This window comes from Capra hircus, chromosome 15 (assembly GCF_001704415.2).
Source record: "Capra hircus breed San Clemente chromosome 15, ASM170441v1, whole genome shotgun sequence".
Taxonomy (NCBI): Eukaryota; Metazoa; Chordata; class Mammalia; order Artiodactyla; family Bovidae; genus Capra; species Capra hircus.
This window is the reverse complement of record NC_030822.1, coordinates 37,259,396-37,276,913: the sequence shown is the minus strand read 5'-3', so window position 1 is coordinate 37,276,913 and position 17,518 is coordinate 37,259,396. Positions and strand designations below refer to the sequence as shown.

Sequence of the window (17,518 nt, the reverse complement as noted above, 5' to 3'; positions counted from 1 at the left end):
TTGTTACAGTCGACTCTCTCATTTACAGCACAAAAGCAGCCACAGCTAACGTGGAAGCCAGTGAGGGTGGCTGTGTTCCAGTGACACTTTCTGTGTGTGTGTGAACAGTAAGATTTAAATTTTACATCATTTTCACATCACAAATTAGTCTTCTTGTGATTTCCCATCAATCACTGGAAATCACAAAAAATCACGCTTGGCTTTCAGGGAATAACAGATAGGCAGCAGACCAAATACAGACCCTAGATTGCTGACCCCCGGGTGAGGATGATGTCTCTCTATATAATGAATCTCCAGGGACAGAGGGCACTCTTGTAAAAATGCAGATTCAGGCCCAGCAGGTTGGGAATTGGGCCCGAGACTGGGCATCGCTAACAGTCTCCCCATCCTGCCAGTCTTAATGACTATATTTGAGGAGTAAAAGGAAACTATTTTCAGAAGTTCCTTGGAGCACAGGCTACTGAGCAGTTTGCCTGAAGTACGACTCCTCCTGAGCCTTCCTACCTGCCTGAAAGGGCAGGACGCCCAGCGCTGTGACTCTGGCATGCCCTCTTTGCAGGCAGAGGGTGGGCGGGTGTCTACATGCTCAGACCTCAGGTCATGCTAACCCGGCAACATCGCCCACCACGTCCCCTGGGCCCGGAGCAGGAAATTGAGCGGGGAAGGATTTATTTGCTCTCCCACCAGTGTTTGCACATTCTTGCTCATTTATAAACATTGGTTCTTAGGGGCTGAACTAGTCTCGAGTCAGGTCTGAAAGAATCCAGATCTCCAGAATTTTAGTAAGGTGCAATTACTTGGAAGAGGGGGAAAAAAAAAAAAAACCAACCCCAAATTCAGGAAAATTAAAACTGCTAAGTTTGCAACAGCTGAAGGCCCCAGTTTGGGGTGTTATGCCAGGAAAAAAAAAATACTTTAAAAATCCCCAAGGTATAGGAAACCTCTCTAGGACAAAGCCTGAAAAACACAGGTCAGGAAATGGAGAGCCATCCTAAGTAATAGTGTGCTAGTAAAAGGCACTGGGATTAAAGGTATCTGGAGAGAGCTTCTTAGCTTTGATAATGGAAGGTGACATCTCTGCTCCCAGGACCAGCAGTCATCCCTCTGGTCTCCTACCCCAAGGAGAAGGGCGGGGGCACAAGCAGTGGAGGCATCCCAGGCCTATCCTTTGTCCACTGGCTTCCAAGGAAAATAATTCTTTTTGCCAGCTGACTCAGATACACTGTCCAGCAACTTCATTAATGACAGGAGCTTATGTCCTCTTTCAACGTGGCTGGCTGGGGGTGAGGGGAAGCAGGCAGTTATTTTTCTCACAAAGTGGGTTCCTGAGCTTTAGACTTTCCAGCATTTGTCCCTGACTCCCACCTAGTGGCTTTTTCCAGTACTGCACAGAGACAAAGGCCCTCCTCCAACCCGCACACCAGCCATCAGGAGAGACAGGAGAGAAAGTACCTACAAATCTGAGCTCTCAAGTTCACACCTATAGAGGGACACACACTGGAAACTGACTCACAAAGCCTTCATTTTTTTTTTTTTTTAATGAAAAACAATCGCCAAATTTCCCCTTTTCTAACATCCAGAAAGCCAACATTTTCCTATATAATTCCTGCCTGTAACTTTTCAAAATGAACGTGTTTGCCACACAAATACCCCATCCATCCATCTCTCACTCCAGGCCCTAGGTGGAGGAGAGAGATACAGAGAATTGCAGGGCAAGCTGACGGCTTATAATTTATAAAACAGCTTCTTACCATCCTTTTTTTTTTTCCCCCTAAACTCTGGCTTTTCAATATGGTGAACAGATTTGCTCCTCTGGCCAGAATGAAAGACTGCAGGCTGACTCTGGCAGGAATGCAGGGGCTTTGTTTGAGGAGCCGCCATCTGTGACAAGGTGGCTGAGCGGATGGGGGCTGGTGGGGGGTGGCCATGTGCCCTCCTGGGTCTGGTTTATTTCCTTATTTCTGGAGAATCTGGTTAAGAAGGTAACTGAGAGCACATGCATATCTGATATATAGACGGACAGAGGTGAGACCCGAGATGGGATTCACTTCCCTGGACCAGCTGAGCAGGCTCCCCGGTCAGGGCATCCCATTTCACCGCTCCAGAGATGGCGGCTTCGGCTGAGCCCTGACATGGAGCAGCTATACCAAGAGAGGTTCCCTAACCTGTCTCTACTTTGCAAACTTAAAGGTCCAGACTGAGGGACTTCTCTGGTGGTTCAGGGGCTAAGAATCCACACTCCCAATGCAGGGGCCCAGGGTTCAATCCCTGGTCAGGGAACTAGATCCTGCATGCCGAAACTAAGACCCAGCACAGTTAAACAAATAAATATATTTTTAACAAAAGTCCAGACTGAGGAAGGCAGGGACTGATGGCTACCAGGGGGCTGCTCTAAAGCCCTTAAACTGCAGAACTGGAATGCGTGGCCAGATCCTTCAGAGGTATTGTCAAACCAGCTGTCATTTCCGGTAGGGAAACTGAGTCCCAGAGGAGGGAAACGAAGTCCACTCACATCCACATGAGGGTGGCATAGAGCTGGCCTTTTGGCTCATCCCTCCCTCCCACACTGCCTCACCTGGTCCATTCCCTTCCACCTGCCTGAACACGCTGAGCAGGACACCTGCAGCCTGGCCAAGGAGAGCCTGGGTTACCTGGGACGCCAGGACTGTTCCATGAACCCCGCTTCCAGAAAGTAGCACAGAATACAGTCCCTCTGGAGGGTCTCTGCCAAGCTCTCCCCTTACCCACCCTCCCCTCTGCTGCTTCTGGGTTTGTCTTTGCTCAGACTTTAGTCCCTGAAACCTCAGGTCTTCACCAAAAAATCCCGTGGACCCACATCTGAAGTGATTAAACAGTGGGACAGTCTGGTGCCTTGTGGATGAAGAATGTGTGTACCCGGCTATTAGAGAAGCCCCCAGAAATGCTCCATCTGGAGACTCTGCTGGCTCTGGTATTGCTTGGGCATCTCCCAGGAACCAGGCTCACTGGGTCTAATCACCCCTCCCTTTCTCACTCAGTTCAGTTCAGTCGCTCAGTCATATCTGACTCTTTGCAACCCCATGGACTGCAGCACACAGGCTTCCCTGTCCATCACCAACTCGCAGAGTTTGCTCAAACTCATGGACATTAGGTTGGTGACGCCGTCCAACCATTTCATCCTCTGTCACCCCCTTCTCCTCCTGCCTTCAATCTTTCATAGCATCAGGGTCTTACTGGTTGGCTTCTCACTAGTTGGCTGTTTCCAGCTCCTTACGGGCTCCACTCTCCCTGAGAGCTTCACCCCTAGGTCACCACAAGCTTACCTGCACAGAGGGGAAAGAGGCGGCCCCTTTTTGGAACTCGCCTCCATTCCCGTCACAGCAGAGATGCTGTAGCCTTCTGGCATGGGCCTCAGCTTCATCTCCTGAAAGTCCTGACCCTGAGCTTGGCCTGGTCTGCCAGCCATGAAAGAGGGGCTCAATCTTATACTGTCAAAGGCTGGCCTCGTTGATGCTACTCTGCAGGCCAGGCTCCAGGAAGCCTGCTTATCTTGGACTTCAGGAACCTTTCCTGTACAAAAGCCCTGTCCAAACCTCCGTGGTATGCCACCTACTTTGAGGATAAGCCCAGAGTTCAGACACAGGTACTGAAACTGTGCCCCACAGAGTTTACAGAAGCTAATAATAGAAATTCCTGAATTTGTCTTATAGAACAACAGATAAGGGAATAGCTTGTTAAAACTCTTTTGCTTATAAACTGCCCTCCTCGATTAAGCTGACTTGGTTTATTCCTTTCCTTCTATTTTCCTCCCTTTAATAGCATATCTTTCCAGCTTCACGCAGCCCAGCTGTTTTCCAATTACTTGGAATCATTACCTGAGGGGCTGGTTGACACCAGCCTAAAGCTGAGTCTGTGCAGATGTCTGAATGAATGGCCTTTTGACGTCAGAGGATTGGAGAACTCCACCCTCAGATGATGCTAAGGGTCTCCACCTCCAACATGCGGAAACGTGAGCCCAGACACACCTGCACAGAACACGGATTTCCTCACAGTTACCTCTCCCCTAAGACCACCCTGCTCATCCCATAAACACTCCAGCTCCCTCACCTTCAGTGAGGCAGATCTGAGACAGAGTCTCCTGTCTTCTCAGCTACCTTGAGAATAAACTCTTTCTTGGCTGTAAACTATGGTACCTCAGTGTTTGACTTGCTGTGTGTCAGACAAACAGATCTGGTTGGGCAACAGTACTGTTCCTTTCCCAGGTGGCTCAGTGGTCAGGAATTCACCTGCCAATGCAGGAGATGCAAGAGACACAGGTTCAGTCCCTGGGTCAGCAAGGTCCTCAGTATTCTTGCCTGGAGAATTCCATGGACAGAGGAATCCATGTGGTCACAAAAAGTCAGACACGACTGAGCATGCACTGCTCCTAGAACAAGGGAATCCAGGCCCTTCGTTCCTTTTATCACTGAAGCCCCAGAGGGTCTCCAGCATAGAGAGCCCCCCCACCCCACCCCCGCCACACACACTTCCAGACCTAAAGCCTACTCTTCTGCCCAGAAAGGGAGGATCCTATTTTAGGCCCCGAAGCTCTGGAAATATGCTCACAATCCAGTACCCCTGAATCCTGGGCAGTTCTGTTCCACTTGTATCTTTACCACAAGTCTGGCCTATTTATAACTTTTTCCAGGCCAAGGATCCTTGCTGCTGATGGCCACTGTGCCCACCCCTGCCAGCACCCAGCAGAGGAGGAACCAGCCCCACTGTAAAGAAACACAGCTGCCCATAGACAGTCTTTCTGACCACAGTGCACTAGGACCAGAGCTCCCTCACCACTTAAGACGTAAGGGCAGGGGCCCAGGACGAGTCTGCTGCTTGCTGTAACCACCAACCACTCCCCGACATCCACCATGGCCCCTTCAGCAGCCCCTGTTTCTGTGCACTACAGTCGCCATCATCTGAGCCTGAAGATCCCCGTTGCAGCTACTGATGAACAGAAGACTGTGATTCCTACCATATGATCCTCTCCCCTCTCACCACAGCTAATTACTGGCCTTTGGGTAGACACCTGACCCAAAGGCAGCTAGTCCATAGCTGAGTGTAAGTGAGAATGTCTTTAATTTCTATTTCTTTTGCATTTGATATTTCTTCATATACTTGGAGGACTTAGTCCAAAAATTCTGAATTAGGTCAATGAGATTCTCTCCTTCGGGGGTTAACACACATACACAGAAAACATGAACTTGTCAGTCAACAAGAAGACTAACATCAAACCTAAAGGATGTGTGGCAGTCACCGTGAGCTCTCTTCCTAAGGGCCATTCGTTTCCCCTACTTCTTGGTTCCTACCTGACAGAGGTTCCCCTCCGCTGTGATGAGAGTGGCAGCCTCCCTTGCAGCTAGGGTACGCACATGCAAACAAACCTTGACCACTGGGACCATATGGGAAGCTGCTGGGAGGTTTCACATAGAGGTTTTCCTCCCCAGTTTATAAGAAGAGGACATGTTCTACCTCTGGACACAACTATCTGTGTGAAGGGAGGCTGCCCAGAGATGCAAGTAGCCTTCTTGCAGCTTGCCTTACTTCTTAGGGCAGCAGTACCTCAACCTTTTTAGCACCAGGGATCAATTTCATGGAAGACAATTTTTCCATTGGTGAGGGTGGGGTGAATGGTTTCAGAATGATTCGAGCTCATTACCTTTATGTGCCCTTTATTTCTAACCTAATGCCACTGCTGATCTGATAGGAAGTACTGGTCTGCAGCCTAGAGGTTGGGGACCCCTGTGTTAGGGGACATGCCTGAAGAAAAACCAACCCCTGAGGATGGGGAGGGAGAAAGATAAGAAAGGTCAGTGTCTATAATGTCATCCCAGAGCCACTGATTTAACCCTGGGACCACCCATCCCCTGGACATTTATTCGTTACATATAACTAATACATGTATTCTTAGTTATATGTTAGTAACATAACATATAATGTTAGTGAGATATAAACCTCCTTACTGTTCATATTTTATTGAGAAAGAATCCCCACTGACAGATGTCATGAGGCAGGGCTGGGTCATGCTAGGCCAGATTATGACAACTGACGTTTATGACGAAGGAGAACAGTGCAAATATCCAAGATACCATGAATGAGAAATGAGAGCCTGGCTTTAAGCTATCTTATTAGTTCCACTTCTGAGTCACATGTGTTTTTGTGTGTCTTTTTTGTGGGGGTGGGGAGGGTAATAATTTGGGTGAGTCTCTGGTTTAAGGCAGTGCTTTACAAACTTTAAAGTGAATATGAATCACCTGGAAATGATACAGTGGATTGGGGAGGGGAGAGGCAAAGTCTAGCTTTTTTTTTTTTCTTTAAGACAAGCTATCAGGGGATGCCAAAGCTGCTGGTCCATGAACTACAATTTGAACAGCAATACCTTCTAATTAAAAGTATCAAACTAGACTTCCCTGGTGGTCCAGTGGTTAAGAATCTGCCCACCAATGCAGGCGACAAGGGTTTGATCCCTGGACTGGGAAGATTCCATATGCCACGGGGTAGCTAAGCTCGTGCACCACAACTGCTGAGCCCAGGCTCCACAAAGAGAAGCCACCGCAATGAGAAGACCACGCATGGCAACTAGAGAGTAGCCCCCCTCACCACAAACAGAAAAAGCCTACACACAGCAACAAAGACCCAGTGCAGCCAAAAGTAAACAAATAACATTTTAAATAAATAAATGAAAGTACCAACCTAAGGCAATCTAAAATTAATCTGAAGAGGAGCTGTGGGTTTGTTCACTGCCTTGAATTCTATTTCCATACAGATAAGACCCGCTATGGACTGTGTGTGCACCAGCTTGTAAAATGACTTTAAATCTGGGAAAACGAAAATACACACAGGTGGTCTCCATCCAGAATCAAAACCCTAACAACCAGCCCTGGTATCTTGGAATGTTTATATGAACTTTTGACCCGCTCCCCCCAAAGTACACCACTCATAGGTTGCTGATGGCCATAATTACTCCAAAAGATTTATGAATGCAACAACTTTTAGAAACATCTATCCCAAGGCAAGCATTTCCCCAACTGTTATAAAGAGGCACCAAAACAGATCTGCAAATCTGAACGCAAGCTGTTTTCTGGGATGGATCTTGCAAAACCAACCACCACCACGACTACTTTTAGATCCAAAATAGTTTTTTAAGAATCTCTTTTGGTAAATTATAAAAGTTAGATCCTTATTTCTAAAAAGACTGCAGATGAATAGAAATCAAACTATAAACCTACTGGGGAGAGTATACATGTGAATATTATTGGTCAAGTAGGGCCTTTCTAGAAAGAAAAGAAGCTCAAATAGGAAAGACTGATAAAATTACAATTCTTTTATAATAAAAAAAAAAAAAACCCACCAAAAACAACATTTAAAAACGAAAGTGAGGAAAAGGAATACCACAAAGCAAAGAGCCAGTAAAAAGTCATTAAATATAAGAAAAGCACTAAAACCCAAATAGGGTCAGGGAGGCAAGAATACAGATGCTAACAGATCAGACTACAGCAGGCACAGCCAAGAGACTCAAAATAATCGCTGGGTTGTGTATGTGAAGAAAATATTAAAACTATTTTCTTAACTGGTCTTTTAAAAAGGATCTTCTACTGGGACTATGTTTTATAACTTACATATATTAAGACAATTCTCCATATATGAATATGTACATTTGGAGAATGAATTTCTTTTTTCATATTGGGGTATGAGATCAAAAGTTTGGAAACCATACAGAAGAATAAATATCAATAAGCTTATTTAAAAATTCAGCCTTTCTACTAAACAAGGAAATGGAAAGATAAAATGAAACTCTTTTTCCTATGAAATTAGCTGTTTTTTCGATCTTAGTGCTTGTTGTTGATCAGGATGTACCTCAAACCCTGCCAAAGAAAATATAAATGGGCAAAATCTTTCTGAAAAGCAGTTTGGAAAAAATGTGTCACAAGGCTTAAAGATATTAATACCTTTGATCAGAGTTTGCCAGACTTAGCAAACTGCATGAAACACACTTATTAAAAAATATCATTTATCTAAAATTCCAACTTAATGGAACATTCTGCATTTTATCTGTTAAGCCTGCTTTAACTATTATTCTACTTTCACGAGTCCATCTGAAGAAAATATTTAGAGATAAATATTTCTAGACAAAGACAGTCTCTAAGCAATGCCACATCATCTCAATTCAACATTAGAGGAATGGCTACATAAATTCAGGCACATCTGTGCAAGGTAAATATACATAGTCACTGCAAATTATGTACTGATAGTCTGTCTTTATCCTGCTTCATGCAGATATTCACAAGTTTTGCTGAAAAAATGTTCAGTGTTTCCTGCCCTGCACTGGCTAGAAATGGTACATATTATCCAATACATGTGCACCGTCTCACCTTTCTAAAGTTTAATAAGCTCTGAGTTCTAAAATGCATCTAGACCCAAGGATTTCAGGCCAATGAATTATGAACCTGTATCATTTTCTTGAGGCTTCATAAAATTTTCTGTAAACACTGCAGCCTGAGTCAGTGCTAGCAGGATTGCAAGGAGGGATAGATGTCCATGCCAGGAGTAAAGTGAGCTAGAGAGTCGCAGCCGCACAAAGAGGTGAGCAGCAGATGGTCAGATGGGACAGGGCAGAAGCCACGACCAGCATCATAAAGCAAATACAGTAACAGCCTGGGCATGCCTCTCTAGGGAGGCAAAGGGGATCCTCTAGCTGGGGAAAAAGAGGACCAACCTACCTAAGCCATTTCCTGGCAATTTCCAACCTAGTTCAAAGAGCATGTGGAGGGCTTCCCCAGTAGTCCAGTGCATGGGTTTGATCCCTGGTCTGGAAAGATCCCTCATGCTGCAGGGCAACTAATTCCATGAGCCACAACTACTGAGCCCTCCCTCTAGAACCTTCGAGACGAAACTATTGATCCCACATGCTCTGGAGCCCGTGCTCCACAAGAGAAGCCACGGCAATGAGAAGCCCCCACACACAATTAGAGGGTAGCCCTAGCCCCCATCACCACAACTAGAGAAAGCCCACACGCAGCAATGGACCGCACACAGCCAAAAATAAAGCAGCAAATAAATAAAAAGAGCCTGTGGAGAAGCAGGTGGGGGCTTCTATCATCAGTCTGAGAGAACCACCAAGAACCGTCTTCATGCAGGGAAGGGATGAGAAGCTGGTCTGCAAACCAGAACTGTAACAGGCCCACCCAAGACCCACCCAGGAGCCTTCACCTTCCTCTGTGGGCAATCTCGGTTGCTGCTGTAACTAATTACCACAAACTCAGCGACTTGCAAGGACACAAATTCATTATCTTACAGTTCTGGAGGTCAGAAGTCTAAAATGGTTCTTACTGGGCTAAAATCAAGCTGTGGGTAAGACTGCTTTCCTTTCTGGAGGAGAGGCCAGTTTTCCAGCTCCTGGTGGCTGCCTGTGTCCCCTGGTTGTTGGCCCTTCCATCTTCAAAGCCAGCAGCGGTTTGGGGGTGGGGGTGTGAGTCCTTCGCCCATCCCATCACTCCAACACTGACTCTTCTGCCTCCCCTTCCTTTTACAAGGACGCCACCTGGATAACTCAGACCACTCTTCCCACTTTAAGTTCAGCTGATTAGCAACCTTAATTCCACCTGATTCCTTCCACCACATATGGAAACTTATTCACAGGTTCTGGCAATCAGGATGTAAGCATCTTCAGAAGATCATTATTCTCCCTACCACCCTGGCATGGGCATGTTACAGAACCCTAGGTTGACAGCCTACGTAACGAAAATATTGAACAACACATATCATGAACATGATAAAGAATTCATCAGTGTTCAGAGGAAGGCATGGGGATGAGACTATCGACGGAGTCCTGAAGAGGAGGAGCTAGGGCACCTCGGATAAACCTGATGGCATTCCACGGGCCCCATGACTGTGCTCCCCCACCCAGGCCGTGGGCCTACTCACCGAGCTCTCCTTGAACCACTCCTTTATGTAGGCAGCTGTGGGGCCCGGGATCTGGCTCAGGAGGGCTGCCCTCTCCTGAGGATGCTCCAGCATCTCCAAGGCCAGCCTCAAGTCCTCGACGAGATGGAGCACCGGGAAGGGGTTCATGTAGGAGGCTGGGGAGGCCGGTCCAGGCTCACAGGTACCATCGCTAATATCTGCCCCTGTTTTAGTTCCTGGAACAAGAGAGAGGTGGGAATCCGGGTAAGAATGGTGGATGCCATGGGCAAGGAACTGGTAAAGAGCAAAGTTGGTGAAAAGGGAGGGGAGAGGGACGGATCAGAAGACTAGATGGCCACTTCCATCTCGCAGAATCACTCACAAAGTGAACTTTGCAGAAATCATCTTTCATCCTGGGTTGGGCACGAGAGAGGAGATGACTGCGCCCATTGTGACTGGCTGGGGGAACCTCACATGCTCAGAGAAGCGGGAGGGCACAGCCAGACCTTACCTGTGACTAAGTACTTGTGTGCTAAAACAGTGAGACGCCAGTCCCCAGCTGTGAGATGAATAAATATGTCTTTGAACTTAAAGCGGTAAACTGTATGCACAGAGAGCCGCACATCCTTGTATGCCCATTCCACCCCCCTCACCCCAAGGTGGATCCTCACTCTGGGCTGGTCTAGTGACTTGCTCTGACCAACAGGATGCAGAGGAAGTGATGCTGTGTGGGATCTGGTGAGGAGGAGTCAATCAAAATCTTTCTAGATCTTCCCAGTTGGGTGATTCTATATCCTCTGATACACTCACACCTTTGACTTGTATTTAACACTGTGTGTATCCATATTTCATCTCCCTTCATGGATTGTGAAGTCTCTGAGGGCAGAGCCCCTGTTATCATTGGCTGACACAGTTATCATGCCCCCTGCCCAGTAGACTGTGAGGGGAACTGGCTGAATGTCTGTATATATGCTTGGATGAATAGCTAAGAGCAAGAATGCCTGGATTTCCACAGAGATCTGGGATACTGGGTCAGCTTTTTCTAAATTGGTATGTCCCAAATAGGACTGTGTTTGCCTTTCTAAACCCCACCATTAAAACAGAAGAAGAAAAAAACCTCTTCTTTGCATAGATGGTGATATATTTTCTAAACCAAAACTGGGGCAACAGAGTCTAACAAAGGATTTCTGTGCTTCTTTCATCAGTTAAGAAACATTTTAGAAAATATGGTTCATGGTGGAATTCCTAGGGCATTTGAATTGTTTATAAAGCCAACAGAATAAAATATTTGAAATCAGGACTCTTGCTGGAAAATGTGGGCTGTAGAGCCACCACATCCACGGTTACACTGCAGGCCTGTCGTCTAATTCCAGGTTCCTCTACTCTTTTCAAAGCCAACTTCCTACTTGCCATGGCAGTCTTTGGAATGAGAAATCCACACAGAAGGAAACAATTACTTTTAGATTGCTGGTTTGCTTTCTGAAAGTGCAGGTTAGAGGGAATTGTGGATCACAATCCACAAACAAGTCCGTGGCTCTGGGGAGCTAGGAGATGGCCCCGTTACCCCAACTCTGATGTGTGCTCACCACTTTCTGGCTTCTACAAATCCAATTAAGAGTTGCCTAGGAAAGGTCACAGTCAAAAACTTCAGGAAAGAAAACGGACAGAAGTGGAGCAAGACCACCAGTCTCTAAACAAATGCTAAGTCATGCCTCTCCATCCTGAACACACTCCTACACACACACACACACGCATTTACAAATGTAGGATAAGTCAGGCCAGAAGTATGTGGGAAGACTGATTTTCATTCACTTTCTATCAGTGAGGCCTTGGACGAGTCCCTTCCATTCTGCGGGCCACTCCCTGCCCCCAAAGCCTTGGGATTTTTTTCTTACTATTCAACTATTGTATATGTGTGTAAAGGTGTATGAGTGCGTGTGTATCTGTGTCCATTTTTGCATGTAATGTGTACATACATAAAAGGCTTTAATTTTTATTTCTTTACAATTTACATCAATATATAGGCTCAGAAAATGGTCCAAAAATGGTGAAACTCCTTAGGCCTACCACTAGCAAAGGTAACAATTACCCAGAAGACCCAATTCCACATGCCACACAGTTTCTCTACAGCCAACGGACTGCTTCGGAAAAACTACTGTCACAGAGGGAAACACACGGAAACAGGACTATCAGATGCAACAATTAAGCAACTGCATACCCTCATACCTGGGTTTAACAAAACAATACAGAAGTGACAGTAACAGAAGGCAAGATGTTGACCCCTAAAATGCCTCTCAGAAAACAGCAGCTCACCTCCTGTTCAAGCCCTAATAAGGTTTCTCTTTGGGGGCAATCTCTCAATTACTTTATCTTGAACAATAAAGCATTCTTTGGAGAAGACAGATTAACACAAAGGGCTTCAGTTTTATATACATACTGAAATCCTCTACAGATGCCAGAGTCCCGCCTCCAGGGTTCTAGTTTGATTGGTCTGAGGCTGATCTGGGATAACGAAAAGCTCCCCAGGTGATTCCAGTGTGCAGTTTAAGTGGAAACCATTGACTAGCAAATGAAACGGAGAGGGCAATGGCACCCCACTCCAGTACTCTTGCCTGAAAATCCCATGGACGGAGGAGCCTGGTAGGCTGCAGTCCATGGGGTCGCTAAGAGTCGGACAGGACTGAGCGACTTCACTTTCACTTTTCACTTTCCTGCATTGGAGAAGGAAATGGCAACCCACTCCAGTGTTCTTGCCTGGAGAATCCCAGGGACAGGGGAGCCTGGTAGGCTGCCGTCTATGGGGTCGCACAGAGTCGTACACGACTGAAGCGACTTAGCAGCAGCAGCAGCAAATCAAATTAATCAATGCCAAGTTTTGAGGTTTAGAGAGGACACTCCTGAGAATTTTTATCTGAAGCACATTAAAACCAAAATTTAATACAGATTCAGTAATTGTTAGGGGGAGATGAAACAACCCAAAATGCAAGTATAGGATTTTATCGAAAGCCTTTCAATGGTCATGTTCAAAAGCAACTAAGTATGTGTAGCAGTTATTAGGATTATTCAGAAATGTTTTGGATCTCCTCCACTTAAGCTTATACTGGGACAACCTTCTGCCCCTTGAAGCTACTCACAGCCACATGACTTCCTCTGACCAATAAACATGAAAAGTGACATTGTCACTTCTAGAAGAAGGTCTTTAGGAACAAGAACACAATTCCTTTTATCTCTTTCACTTGCTCTGGCCTCTGGCAATGGTGGGAACTGAATCGACCCATGTTCCAAAGAGATGATGACACAGACCAGAGCCCTAAGCAGACCTGGGGCAGTGGGGGAACTTGTGGTATAAGCTGTTTCAAGGCAACTGATACTGTGGGACTGTTTGTTACTGCAGCGTGACGACTTAGCCTGTCTTCATTTACATGATATATGTTATACAATTCAGAGATACATACATACAAACAAGGTAAACTTTTTAAAAATGATCTTTATCAAACAAATGAGGTTCTTCGACATGAGATGAAATAATTGATGACAGCCTTGTATGTGAATTTTCAAAGTGCTGTGTTTACAACGACTTAAAATTTAAAATATGGACTCTAAAACTCTGCACATCAAAAGCGTGATACATGTTGGTAGCTCCAGCACTACCTGGGAGTGTGGTGCAAATGCAGACTCTCAGGCCCCACCTCTACATTTATCGACATCCCCAAATGCTCTTCAACTGCTCTGGGATGCTATATTTTTATTCAGAAACTAGCTCTTATAATGACAGAAATAGTATGTTCGGATAAAGGTAAAATGCTTGAATAAAAGTATTATTTAAAATGTGCTGGTGAGACAAAAAATTCGTAATTTTCTGCAAATTAGTGCCTGTAAATACACATGTGACTAAATATTATGAGTACTTGTCTATTTGGGAATATATTTGGACATATGTTTTACCTAAAGGGAAGTAAAAAAGGAAGATGTAGAAACTTTAATGAAAGGACAAGAAAGCATGAGAAAAGAACAGAAATTTGGAAAAGAACCAACTGGAAACCAAAACACAAAGAACACAGTTACTCAGGTTAGAAAATTAAGTGCATAGGTTAGACAGATGAGAGAATTACTGGAATGGAAGGTGGAAGAAGCTATTGAAGCAGAGGCGAAACAGAAAATGGTTATGGATTTATCACCGATAAAATCTTCATTCGGGCTTCCCTGGTGGCTCGGTGGCAGTGAATGTGCCTGCGAAAGCAGGAGACACAGGTTCCATCCCTGATCCCAGAAGACCCCACATGCTGCAGAGCAGCTAAGCCACAAACACTGAGCCTGCGCTCGAGAGCCTGGGAGCCACAACTGCTGAGCCCACATGCTGCAATTATTGAAGCGCCCTAGAGCCTGTGGTCTGCAACAAGAGAAGCCACCACAATGAGAAGCCCGTGCAACATAACTAGAGACAAGCCCTCGCTGCAACAAAGGCCCAGAACAGCCAAAAATAAATAAATAAAATTTTTAAAAAATCTTCAGTCTTCTCAGTTTAAAGACACACATTGAGTCCCCAAAGGGATACATTAAAACAAATCCTAGCAACAACACAGTGAAACTGAAGACAAAGATAAAAGAAATTTAAAAGCAACCAGAGATAAAAGATATTCTACAATTAGACTGTCAAAGACTTCTCATCAGCAATAAGTCCCGATGACCACAAAATATCTTCAGGTAGCGACCAACCTATAATCTGTACAAGATAAACTACCACTCAAGATTTAAGAATAAAATTAGGACATTTTTCACATAAGTGATGCGTGCAATTCATTACTGGCAGAGTATTTCTGAAGGGATTTTAAAAGATCTGCTTCATGAAGCAGGAAAAACTGCACCAGCTAAAAAGGAGGGGGATAGAACAATCAATTCTGTCAGAGAAGTTGTTTAAATTGTTCACTAAACAAAATAAATACTGTCAGTTTAAAAAACCCACATGGCAGGGGAGAGGGGCAGCTCTGAAGAGTGGTTGAACCCAGGGTCTGTTTCCCCAGGGCCAGCTGCAGCCACCCCCTGTCTCTCTTCCAAGACAAGCAGAAGAAAGACCATGTGAGAACACAGTGAGAAAAAAATAGTCCACAAGCAGTTAGAGAGGTCTTACCAGAAATCAACCCTGTTGGCACCTTGATCTCAGATTTTTCGGCCTCCAGAACTATTTTCCATTTCTTCTTGATGCTCTTCAGTGGTATACAGTATGACAAAATGCACATGACAGGAGTATTTATAGACAGCTGTTACTCAGGCGGAGCCTTTGAAATAGAGAGGAGCTGCAGCTTCACCCTCAAGACACAGATCTGCAGCCCCTTGGGCACCATCAGACACCTCCACTGAAGACCCAGAATGGAGACCACTGGACCACATGTCCTGTACATTCTCTGACAACTACTTAGACCTAAGGTCTTTATTTCAACATTTTTCTTTGAGAGCTAAGACTAGTTTATGAAATACGGGATGATAAAAAAAATCTTGGATTTTGAGATTCACTGGATTTAGTATTTTTTCCTAATTATGCTTTCCAGTTAATCTTTCTATGCCTCAATTTTCTGTCTGTAAAAAAGGGATAGCAACACTGTTTATCTTTCACAATTTTCATAAAGATGAGGTCAAGTAATGCTTTATGATATCTGATAAAAAATAAATGTTCAATGAATAATAATAAATAGCACAATACTCGGGGGACTATAAATAAAGATGATACCAGAATACAAAACTATGGAAGACGGGGCACTGATGGGAATTAAAGCATTCTAAGACTCATGTACTACTGAAGAGGAAGACAGAATTATTCTATAAAGATATTTGTATTTCACCTTTGTGGTAAGGATTCATACTAAAAATGTAAGGATGAGCATTAAAAATACAGAAATAGATGTTTGACTTCCTAACAGAGATATAAAAACAACTTGATCAATACAACAGAGGCCAGCAAGGCAAAACCAAAAACAAGTTAAAAAAAAAAAAGTTAAAAAGAAACAAAAACCTAAAATGGAGAAATAAGCACATACCTATCTATATACTCCCCTTCAAGGATCACAGTCTTGTCATGGCAAAGGGGCTTGGATAACTGAATGAAGCTACAAGCATGCTTGCAGCCACCCAAGAGAGACGGGTCATAGTGAAGAGTTCTGACAAAACATGGTCCCCTGGAGGAGGGAACGGCAACCCATCCCAGTGTTCTTGCCTAGAGAATCTCATGGACAGTATGAAAAGGAAAAGAGATATGACACCAGGAGATGAATCCCCTAGATTGGTAGGTGTCCAGTGTATTCCCTGGTGGCTCAGATGGTAAAGAATCCACCTGCAATGGAGGAGACCCAGGTTCAATACTTGAGTCAAGAAGATTGCCTGGAGAAGGGAATGGCTATCCACTCCAGTATTCCTGCCTGGAGAATTCCATGGAAAGAGGAGCCTGGCGAGCTATAATCCATGGGGTTGCAAAGAGTTAACACTGGGGAAGACTGGAGGGCAATTATTAATAGCTCCAGAAAGAATGAAACCACTGGGCCAAAGTGGAAACGATGCTCAGCTGTGGATATGTCTAGAGGTGAAAGTAGAGTACAATGTTGAAAGTAAAGTAATGTTGTAAAGGACAATATTGCTTAGGAACCTGAAAAGTCAGGTCCATGAATCAAGGTAAATTGGATGTGGTCAAACAGGAGATGGCAACATTGAACATCAACATCTTAGGAATCAGTGAATTAAAATAGACAGGAATGGGTGAATTTAATTGAGATGACCATTATATCTACTACTGTGGATATGAATCCCTTAGAAGAAATGGAATAGCCCTCATAGTCAACAAGAGTCTGAAATTCAGTACTTGGATGCAACCTCAAAAACAACAGAATGATCTTGGTTCATTTTCAAGGTATACCATCCAACATCACAGTAATCCAAGTCTATGCCCCAACCACTGATGCCCAAGAAGCTGAAACTGACTGGTTGTATGAAGACCTACAAGACCTTCTAGAAGTAATACCAAAAAAGAAAAAGATGACCATTTTGTCATAGGGGATTGGAATGCAAAAGTAGGAAGTCAAGAGATACCTGGAATAACAGGTAAGTTTGGCCTTGGAATACAAAATAAAACAGGGCAAAAGCTAACAGAGTTTTGTCAACAGAATACACTGGTCATAGCAAACACCCTCTTCTAACAACACAAGAGATGACTCTACACGTGGATATCACCAAATCAGTTCAATTCAGTTAAGTCACTCAGTCATGTCCAACTCTTTGTGACCACCTAGACTGCAGCAAACCAGGCTTCCCTGTCTATCAGCAGCTCGTGGAGCTTGCTCAAACTCATGTCCATCTAGTCAGTGATGCCATCCAACCATCTCATCCTCTGTCATTCCCTTCTCCTCCTACCTTCAAATCTTTCCCAGCATTAGGGTCTTTTCCAGTGAGTCAGTCCTTCACATCAGGTGGCCAAAGTATTGGAGCTTTAGCTTCATCATCACTCCTTACAATGAGTATTCAGGACTGATATCCTGTAGGACTGACAAACTGGATCTCCTTGCAGTCCAAGGGACTCTCAAGAGTCTTCTCCAACACCACAGTTCAAAAGCATCAG

The 17,518-nt window shown here is 44.7% G+C and overlaps 1 protein-coding gene across 2 annotated transcripts in view; it reads right to left on the bottom strand.

The window, feature by feature from the left end:
* Positions 1-17,518, bottom strand: part of PPFIBP2 (PPFIA binding protein 2) — a 153,790-nt gene that overhangs the window by 87,807 nt on the left and 48,465 nt on the right. For both annotated transcript variants that reach the window (XM_005689726.3, XM_005689727.3), the window contains exon 3: positions 9,940-10,154. In XM_005689726.3, the coding sequence (XP_005689783.2) occupies positions 9,940-10,154 (215 nt within the window). The remainder of the gene's footprint in view (positions 1-9,939; positions 10,155-17,518) is intronic.